The sequence below is a fragment of the Bufo gargarizans genome, chromosome 9 (genome assembly GCF_014858855.1).
Source record: "Bufo gargarizans isolate SCDJY-AF-19 chromosome 9, ASM1485885v1, whole genome shotgun sequence".
Classification (NCBI taxonomy): domain Eukaryota; kingdom Metazoa; phylum Chordata; class Amphibia; order Anura; family Bufonidae; genus Bufo; species Bufo gargarizans.
Genome location: NC_058088.1, coordinates 104828992 through 104839636, shown reverse-complemented (window position 1 = coordinate 104839636; position 10645 = coordinate 104828992). Strand labels below are relative to the sequence as shown.

Sequence of the window (10645 nt, the reverse complement as noted above, 5' to 3'; positions counted from 1 at the left end):
AGTACTCACTCAGACCTCTTAACATTGATTCTCAGGATGCAGGGAAGCTGGAACTGTATTTTCGCTTCTCTGAGATTGCTGCTTTTACTTCCTGTAAGGGTACAGTTGGTTTCTTTGTCCTCCTAGAAACTTGAACTCAGCACTTTAAGGATGCTTCCTCTGTGGAGGCGGGTTGCTTGTATCCCGCCCCTCTGCTGTGTGGAACGGTCTTTCCTCTTAATACACAAGGCACAAAGCCAAGATGGCTGATTAACCCCTGTTTTGCCACAGTGCTGCAACTGACGCAGATTCACTCTATTCTGCTGCACATAAATGGGTACAAAACTGGACAAGCTACAGATGTGGGCCTTCAATAGTAAGGCACAGAAATATATATCCTCTTTGTGACACCAATTGCAATGTGCCACCCCCCCCCCCCCCCCAGGGCTGATCGTGTCCCAGGTTTTTAGGAATTGCTGAGTGGGATGCGGCCTTATCCGTTTTGTCTGTTTCACAGTGCTCCTACCTAGGTACCGTTGCTCACCAGGGGTTCTGCAGCAATAAAGGGGAGAGTGAAAGTTAGTGGAGTAAGAGTCCAGACTTGGTAATAGTTCAACAGCTTTACTTGAATAAACTTGTATTCAGACAATATTTGCTCCAGCTGGTTTTGGGGTTAGCTGGCAGGCAATCTTGGATACCTTGATTTGCCTTTCTCTGCTGTGCTAATTCCTGACTTTGGTCTGGTAGCTGGACTTTCTGACAGTTCTGGTACCTTTTGAGTGGGGTATATTTGGCTGTTGACCCCCTCGTGATACTCTGTCTGTAAACTATAAGGAGTCAAGGTGATTCTCATCTCCTTCCAACTCTCAATTTCACTCACGACTCACTATAGCGTCCTGCAACCTCTCCCTTTGTAGGAAGCAGGATTAGCCCACTTCTGCCCAAAAGGGGGGGAATGGATTGGTAAGTTCCATTCTATCTAAAGATATCTACCAGATCCACTGCCACCTACTGGACAACCAGGCACAGTGCATGAAATACAATACATAACAGTTACATAACAATATTATTAAGGCACAATACAGTCCTGATCAAAGGTTTAAGACCACTTGAAAAATGGCAAATCATATTTTACATTGTTGGATCTTAACAAGGTTCCAAGTAGAGCTTCAACATGCAACAAGAAGAAATGAGAGTGACACAAAACATTTTTTGAACATTCAATTAATTGAAAATAACGATTAAACTGAAACAGGCTGTTTTTCAGCTGATCCAAATTTTAGGACCACATGCCTTTAAAAGGCCAAATCTGTGCAAAGATGTGGATTCATTGTCATTTTCTGTCAGGTAGTCACACGTTATGATGGCAAAGGCAAAAAAACTCTCCCTTTTTGAACGTGGTTGGGTTGTTGAACTGCATAAGCAGGGTCTCTCACAGCGCGCCATCGCTGCTGAGGTGGGACGCAGTAAGACAGTCATTTGGAATTTCTTAAATGATCCTGAGGGTTATGGAACAAAAACGTCAAGTGGAAGAAAAAAAATGTCATCAGCACTGAGCCGGAGGATCCAATTGGCTGTCCTTCAAGACACTGAACAATCCTCGACCCAAATTAATGCCCTTACTGGGGCTGACTGCAGCCCCATACCCATCAGACGGCATCTGAGACTGAAGGGCTTCAAAAACAAAAAACGTCTTCAAAGACCTCGTCTCCTTGAACGCTACAGAACTGCTAGTTTGGACTTTGCAAGAGAGCACCAAACATGGGACATTCAAAGGTGAAAGAAAGTTTTTTTCTTTGATGAGAAAATGTTTTACCTTGATGGTCCTGATGGTTTCCAACGTTACCGGCTTGACAAGCAGATCCCACCTGAGATGTTTTCTACACGCCACAGTGGAGGGGGCGCCATAATGGTCTGGGGTGCTTTTTCCTTCAGTGGAACAATGGAGCTTCAGGAAGTGCAGGGGTGTCAAACGGCCGCTGGCTATGTCCAGATGTTGCAGAGACCATTCATTATGACTGAGGGCCCTTGTCTGTGTGGTAACGACTGGGTTTTTCAACAGGACAATGCTACAGTACACAATGCCCTCAGGACAAGGGACTTCTTCCAGGAGAATACCATCACTATTTTGGCTCATCCTGCGTGTTCCCCTGATCTAAATCCAATTGAGAACCTTTGGGGATGGATGGCAAGGGAAGTTTACAAAAATGGACAACAGTTCCAGACAATAGATGGCCTTCGTGCGGCCGTCTTCACCACTTGGAGAAATGTTCCCACTCACCTCATGGAAACACTTGCATCAAGCATGCCGAAATGAATTTTGGAAGTGATAAACAATAACGGCGGAGCTACTCATTACTGAGTTCATGTTTGGAAGTTGGATTTCTGTTTTGGGGAGTTTAGTTTTTTGGGGGAGGTGTTGTACTAAACTTTTGATCAGCTGAAAAATGTTTTGTCTCACTCCCATTTCTTCTTGTTGCATGTTGAAGCTCTACTTGGAACCTTGTTAAGATCCAACCATGCTAAATATGATTTTTTGCCATTTTTCAAGTGGTCTTAAACTTTTGATCAGGACTGTATTAATGGACCTGGAATCAAATACACAGATGACATTATTTGTTAGCCATTAGAGACAGTAGTAGGGTGTAGGAATGGTAGTGCTCACTCTGGGGTACTACATATGTGTTGCTGTGAATGCTACATGCAACCTAATGATATCAAATTCAAGTATTCAACTAATGAGACAAAAAAAAATTAGAAGAATAAAAAATAGAAAAAATAAATAAATAAACTAACATTATTAAAGTCGCATGTGCCCCAAAATGATACCAATAAAAATCTACAGTTCACCCTGCAAAAAAGGCCTCACACACTTGCATGGACGGTAAAGTAAATAAGTTATGGATGTCAGAATATGGTGACAAAAGGTTTTGTTTTTTAAAATGAGTAAAATATGCAAAAAACTATATATACAGTAAGTTTGGTGTCACTATAATCATACTGACCGACAGAGTGAGGGCTCATGCACACGGCCATTGCCCGGCCATGGCCGTATTGCGGCCCGCAATACACGGGCACCAGCCATATGCACCCCGCATCATGGATGCAGACCTATTCACTTGAACGGAGTGCTTCTGTGGTGCTTCTGTATGTGCGTCCGCACGCAAAAAAAAAAAATATAGAACATGTTCTATTTTTTTACGGTGCAGATGGATCACAATCCTATTCAAGTTGAATGGGTCTCGATTAATGTTGGGCGAGCATGCTCGGCCGAACAGCGCATGTGTTTGAGCACGCAAGTCTCCTCCCCACACACACATGTGATAAACATGCAGTGCAGGGCATCCTTATTATGCTATCTATCATCTGTACTTTTTTAAATAGTTTTTTATTTTACCTATCATTAGTAAACTTATTATAAGTATTATTTTACATACCATTAATAATGTATTTTTATAGATGCTATATCATTAACTACAACATATAATCACACAAATGCTGTATGCCAAAACCCAAGTATGTGCAAACCAACAATCTATCCATAAGACAGGTAGTCAGCATAGCTTACAATGGCAAGCCTTATGTGCAGTAAGACATTCAAGCCCATCTCTCATCTGACTGAGAGCTGGTAAGCTTCAAAGATGCTTGATCTGATTTAGGTGGCTTGGGGGACCTGCACACCTAGACCATTATGATTATGGTTACAAAAATTGTAACTATTTTTTGGATGCCAGCTAACTCTTCTCTCGCTGATTTTCAGTTTTCTGATTGTCCTAACAATATATTCATGACCTTTCTATACTGGTTTGTTATGTAAGCTCATTTGTATAAACATGGGCATATGGGAAAGACATACAAATTAGCAGAATCAGTTTTTCAGCTGAAATAATATTTGCATGTCTTTCCCATATGTCCATGTTTATGCAAATAAGCTTACATGACAAAACAGTATTACGGCATACATATTAGGACATCCTCAGACATCATCCACAACTCCCTCCTCCGTCAGCCCAAACTCCTTCCTACCTCAGACGTCAGCCAAAACTCCCTCCGACCTCATCCAAAACTCCCTCCTCCGTCAGGCAAAACTCCATCAGTCCTCCTCCCTCAGACCAAACTCCCTCCTCCGTCAGGCTAAACTCCCTCCTCCGTCAGCCTAAACTCCCTCGTCCCTCAAAAGTCAGTCAAAAAATACCTCCTACATCAGCCCTCAGCCCAAACTCCATCAGCCGTCAGGGGTCAGAGATCAGTTGTCATCCCTCAGCCTAAACTCCATCAGCCGTCAGGGGTCAGACATCAGGTGTCAGCCCTCAGCCTAAACTCCATCAGCCGTAGTAATGGAATGTAAAATGATGTAATAGAATGTAATGATGGTGTTTACAGCAAGCGCTGGCACCACAGACCATTGCCTTCACACATTATATATATATTATGGACACTAATACCAGGCACCAGTAGTTTCCTTGGTGTATAATGGAGGCACGCCGTGTTCAGCCGCTGAAATAAACGGGCTTCTCTCCAGCACACGTTACATCAGCAGCCACTAAAGACTGGTTCGCCTACACCTGAAATGAGATTCATTTGTGCCCCCAGAACAGTAAAAGAACCAAATCATGACATATATGCCATCATCCACCCATCATAAATCTACCCCCATCATCTCATTTATCATTCATCTCTCTATCTATCCTGAATTATGTGTAGGCAGACCTGTCATATTTATATGATAACGGAAAGCATATTTCATATGATAAATTGCACTAAAATGTTCTTTGCTTACTAAACGGAATAAGTAATAGTACAAATATTAACAGACCAAAAAATGGTGAAGTTGCCAGTGAGATTTGAACTCAAGACCCCTGGTTTACAAGACCAGCACTCTATCCCCTGAACTATAGAGCCATCTGCTGGTATGAATCTCAGTCACTTGTAGGAGAACCAGTCTCTAGCGGCTTCTGATGTAACGTATGCTGGAGAGAAGCCTGTGTATGTCAGCGGCTGAACACGGCGTACCTCCATTAAACACCAAGGAAACTTGTATCCAGTACTGGTGCCTGGTATTAGTGTCCATAATTATATATATATATATATATATATATATAATGTGTGAAGACAATGGTCTGTGGTGCCAGCGCTTTCTGTAAACATATTTTACATTCTATTACTATGGCTGATGGAGTTTAGGCTGAGGGCTGACACCTGATGTCTGACCTCTGATGGCTGATGGAGTTTGGGCTGAGGGCTAATGGAGGAGGGTTGACTGATGTCTGAGGGACGAGGGATTTTTGAGTTAGGGGGAGGGATTTTGGCTGACGTCTGAAGGAGGAGGGAGTTTTGGATGAGGGAGTTTTGGCTGACGGAGGAAGGAGTTTGGTCTGAGGGAGGAGGACTGATGGAGTTTTGCCTGACGGAGGAGGGAGTTTTGCCTGACGGAGGAGGGAGTTTTGCCTGACGTCTAAGGTAGGAGGGAGTTTTGGCTGACGGAGGAGGGAGTTTTACGTATAAAGGCAAGTTGTTTACTGTGTAAACAAAAGAGAGAGGGCGCACCATAGGGTAAAAACGCTTGGAAATTCGGATTAAATCCCAACTTGGGAGGCTCACCTTACAGGGTTGCGCAATTATAGGCACAACGCTATTGTAGGCATGTGGGAGATGATTTAATCCCCAATATGAAGGTTGGTATGCAGCCACGGATGTAGATGTCCTCGGATAAGCGTGCCTAGGCCCACACGGAGGATTAAAATGACAGGAAGAAAAGGAACATCCCTCGGCGCAAGGAACCAACCAGAGGTGGACGGTGAATCTTCAAGAGTTTTATTGCAATCACACAACGCGTTTCGGGGAAAGGGTCCCCTTCATCAGGTGAAGAATATTGCATCATGCAATATTCTTCTGATGAAGGGGACCCTTTCCCCGAAACGTGTTGTGTGATTGCAATAAAACTCTTGGAGGAGGGAGTTTTGGCTGACAGAGGAGGGAGTTTTGTCTGACGGAAGAGGGAGTTTGGTCTGAGGGTACTTTCACACTTGCGTTGTTTGATTCCGGCAGGCAGTTCCGTTGCCTGAACTGACTGCCTGATCAGGCAAACTGTATGCAAACAGATGTAAGTCAGAAAAATGCCTGATCAGTCAGAAAAATGCATTGCAATACCGGATCCGTTTTTCCGGTGTCATCAGGCAAAACGGATCCGTTTTTTTTCTTCTTCTAATTTTTAAAGGTCTGTGCATGCGCAGACCGGAAGGACGGATCCGGCATTCCGGTATTTTAAATGCTGGATCCGGCACTAATGCATTCCTATGGAAAAAAATGCCGGATCCGGCATTCAGGCAAGTCTTCAGTTTTTTTCGCCGGAGATAAAACCGTAGAATGCTACGGTTTTCTCTTTTGCCTGATCAGTCAAAATGACTGAACTGAAGACATCCTGATGCATCCTGAACGGATTGCTCTACATTCAGAATGCATGGGGATATGCCTGATCAGTTCTTTTGCGGTATAGAGCCCCTAGGACGGAACTCTATGCCGGAAAAGAAAAACGCAAGTGTGAAAGTAGCCTGAGGGAGGAGGACTGATGGAGTTTTGCCTGACGGAGGAGGGAGTTGTGGATGATGTCTGAGGATGTCCTAATATGTATGCCGTACAGTATAGAAAGGTAATTGAATATACTGTTAGAACTGTTAGAAAACTGAAAATGTTTCTGCAGTCCTTCTATGCAGTGAGAGAAGAGTTGGCTGGCATAAAAAAAATAAAAAATACAATTTTTCTCACCATAATTATAATGGTCTAGGTGTGCCGGTCCCCCAAGCCATCCAAATCAGATCAAGCATCTTTAAAGCTTACCAACTCTCAGTCAGATGAGAAATAGGCTTGAATATCTCATTACACACAAGGTTGCCATTGTAAGGTATGCTGACTACCTGTCTTATTAAATAGATTATTGGCTTGCACATACCCAGCTTTTGGCATACAGCATTTGTGTGTTTATATGTTGTCTATTGTATGTTATAGGTAATAAATATAGCATCTATAAAAAGTTAATATTAATGGTAGGTAAAATAATACTTATAATAAGTTTATTAATGATAGGTAAAATAAAAATTTGTTGCGCTCAACACTTTTCATCACTATTCCTGAACGATTTCAGTGGTATTTCCATCAATTTCTGACCTTTTCCTGTGAACCAGATACCCTCTTCTCTTCAGAGCAGGGGGTGCCTGGTTTAATGCTTGGGTTCTCCCATTGACTTTCATTGTGCTCGGGTGCTCTACCGAGCACTCGAGCATCCCAATGATGGAAAGTACTCAATCAACACTAGTCTCGATCCGTCCAGGCGGCCACACAGATGTTGCCCGTGCAAATTGCGGTCCCCAATACACAGAATGGCTGCACAACGGCAGTGTGCATGAGGCCTAAGGGCTCATGCACACGATCGTATGTATTTTGCGGTCTGCAAAAAACAGATCCACCAAAAATTTGGACGACGTCTGTGTACATTCCGTATTTTGTGGAACGGAACAGCTGACCCTTAATAGAACAGCAGTATCCTTGGCCATAATGCGGACAATAATAGGACCTGTTCTATTTTTTTGCAGAACAGAAATATGGACATACGGAAATGGAATGCACACGGCGTAACTTCAGTTTTTTTTGCGGACCCATTGAACTGAATGGTTCCGTATACAGTCCGCAAAAAAAATAAAAATAGAACGTGCACGGAAAGAATATACGTTCCTGTGCATGAGCCCTAATGTTATCATGACCTTTTTAATACATAGTGAACACCACATAAATCAAACTAAACATCAAAGGCAGGGTTGTAGGTATTTTTCTACTCTACACATTTTTTACAGTTTTGCAATACATTATATATGAAACATTAAACTGAGCCATGAAAACCCATAAATCCCACAAAACCAAGCCTCCTATGGCTATATCATCAGAAAAAAAAAAGGTTATGGCCCTTGGAAAGCAAGATGAAAAAAAGTAAAACGTCATTTCAAAAGAGGCACTGGTCCTGAAGGGGTTAAAATTGCAGGGTTTGGGCAGTTCAAACACTCAGCTGTTTCCCTGAGAATCTGTCAGCAGAAGACAAGTGTGTACAGTGTTTGATTCAGAAGACACGAGGGGTTGTAAGGTGTCCTGTATCTGAGAATGGACTGAAAGAGAAGGTGCAGTGTTAGGCTGAGTTCACACAGGCGTTGCGGGAAAAGGTGCGATGCGTTGTGGGGACATGCGCAATTTTTCAGCGCGAGTGCAAAACATTGTAATGCGTTTTGCACTCGCGTGAGAAAAATCGGCATGTTTGGTATCCAAACCCGAACTTCTTCACAGAAGTTCGGGTTTGGGTTAGGTGCTGGGTAAATTCTATTATTTTCCCTTATAACATGCGATTTTCAGTGATGCATGAAAATCACCGCTCATCTGAACAGCCCCATTTAAGTGAATGGGTCCGGATTCAGTGCGGGTGCAATGCGTTCACCTCCCGCATTGCACCCACGCGGAATACTCGCCCGTGTGAACTCAGCCTTAGGCTACATGCACACGACCGTGTGTGTTTTGCGGTCCGCAAATTGCGGTTCTGCAAAAAAAACGGATGACATTCCGTATGGCATCCGTTCTTTTTGCGGATCCGTTTTTTTTGCGGATCCATTGTAATAATGCCTATACTTGTCCGCAAACTAGAAAAAAATAGGACATGCACTATTTTTTTAGCGGAGAAACGGAGCGGACATACTGATGCGGACAGCACACTGTGTGCTGTCCTTGTTTTTTGCGGACCCATTGAAATGAATGGGTCCGCATCCTATCCGCAAAAAAAACGGATCGGACACTGAAACAAAATACGGTCGTGTGCATGTAGCCTTAGTCTACTTTCACATCTGCTTTTTTTATTCAGGTTTTGATAGTCGGCAAAGGATCTCAAAACCTGAATAAACAGATCAGTTTCATTTAATACAACACTATGCATCTGTTCCGTTTGTATGCCATTAAATCGAGACAGAAGAAACTGGATCTGACATTAAAATCTCTATGTAAATGGATGATGGATCCGTTTTTTTTTATAACTAAAAAACTGATCCGGCACCATTGACTTACATTGATTTTCATGCTGGATCCAGTTTGTTCTATTTCGCAGACTGTTCACAAAACAGAACTGCTGCATACTAATGCATCCCGATCAGTTTTGTCCCAATTGACAATGAATGGGGACAAAACTGAACCTTTTTGCCCTATTTCAAAACCAGAAAGCCAAAATGCTGATGTGAAAGTAGCCTTCAACAGTTCTAGCTTGTAAAGGGGATAATTGGGAGAATACAGGTAGCAACATATTATTATGTCATATTTGTGCAATTCCTTATAACAGTAGTATATGATCCAAAAGAGTTAATTGGAATAGTGCAGAGACATTATAACTCATCAGTAGGTTATCGATTCTTTGATAGCAAAGTCATCCTCAACATCCCCTCCTTCCAGAATGGTCACTGTGGGCCGTCACTGAGCATTCCCTGATCTCATTGGTTTCATACTAAATTGTGCTCCGGAAAACAACAGTATACCTGTAGAGGAGCAAAAACAGACAGTTATTTAGTGATAACTGGAAGACCCTAAATGTTCCTAAAACTAAAGATCCACATTAAAAACTACCTTGTTTCTTTCTGCATAATATCGTGGCAGCTTCTCTGTGTTATCCAGCTCATCGTGGTACTGTAAGTATCTCAAAAGCCTCTTGGGGATTTCTAGCTGATCAATGAGACCGAGCTTCCCCACTTGTTTCATTGACCTTCTTATAGCGATACGACACTGAGACATCAGGGATCTTGGGTGAACTGCACAGAAGATAAGAAGATTGTAGTTTGACAATCTATAAAAACTGGATAAAAATTATAACTAGTCTAAAGAAAAAAAAATGACCTCAATATAAGGTAATTAGTGATGAGTGAAGTTATGATAAATTCGATTTAGCTGCTTTGCCGAATTTCACAAAGAAATTCGATTTGTGACAAATTACTTTTTAACAAAGTGCATTCCTTTGTATTTAGTGGGTGCAATAAAGGGGAACTGTGATCGTGACACCCCCGTCATTGCTGATCGAGGCATCTGTTGCTACAGTTGGGGATTTCTGGGGTTAACCCCTTCCTGACACATGACAAATTATTAAGTCATGGAAGTCACTGCGTTCCCGCAATTTGACGTAATAGTACGTCATGGTGATTGGGCGGGCACTGGAGTGGTGCGCGCGCGATCACTGCAGGGGCATGGCAGTCTCTGGTATCGCTGTAAAAGCCGATGCTGGCGGATTAACCCCTTCTATGGCGCAGTCCGCACTGACCGCAACATACAGTCCTGATCAAAAGTTTAGGACCACTTGAAAAATGGCAAAAAATCATATTTTACATTGCTGGATCTTAACAAGGTTCCAAGTAAAGCTTCAACATGCAACAAGAAGAAATGAGAGCGAGACAAAACATTTTTTGAGCATTTAATGAATTGAAAATAACGATTAAACTGAAACAGGCTGTTTTTCAGCTGATCCAAATTTTAGGACCACATTCATTTAAAAGGCCAAATCTGTGCAATGATGTGGATTCATTGTCATTTTCTGTCAGGTAGTCACACGTTGTGATGGCAAAAAAACTCTCCCATTTTGAACGTGGTTGGGTTGTTGAAC

At 42.5% G+C, this 10645-nt stretch overlaps 1 protein-coding gene across 2 annotated transcripts in view; it reads right to left on the bottom strand.

Moving 5' to 3' along the window:
- Positions 1-426: 426 nt before the first annotated feature.
- LOC122919684 (ankyrin repeat and SOCS box protein 12-like) overlaps positions 427-10645 on the bottom strand; it is a 31824-nt gene continuing 21605 nt past the window's right edge. The window contains exons 2-3 of one of the 2 annotated variants that reach the window (XM_044268858.1): positions 9622-9803; positions 427-531 (exon numbers count right to left, since the gene is read on the bottom strand). In XM_044268858.1, coding sequence (XP_044124793.1) covers positions 520-531; positions 9622-9803 — 194 coding nt within the window. In that variant the 3' untranslated portion in view covers positions 427-519. Of the gene's footprint in view, positions 532-8812; positions 9534-9621; positions 9804-10645 lie in introns of those variants that run through there. The other variant, XM_044268857.1, reaches the window with a different exon arrangement.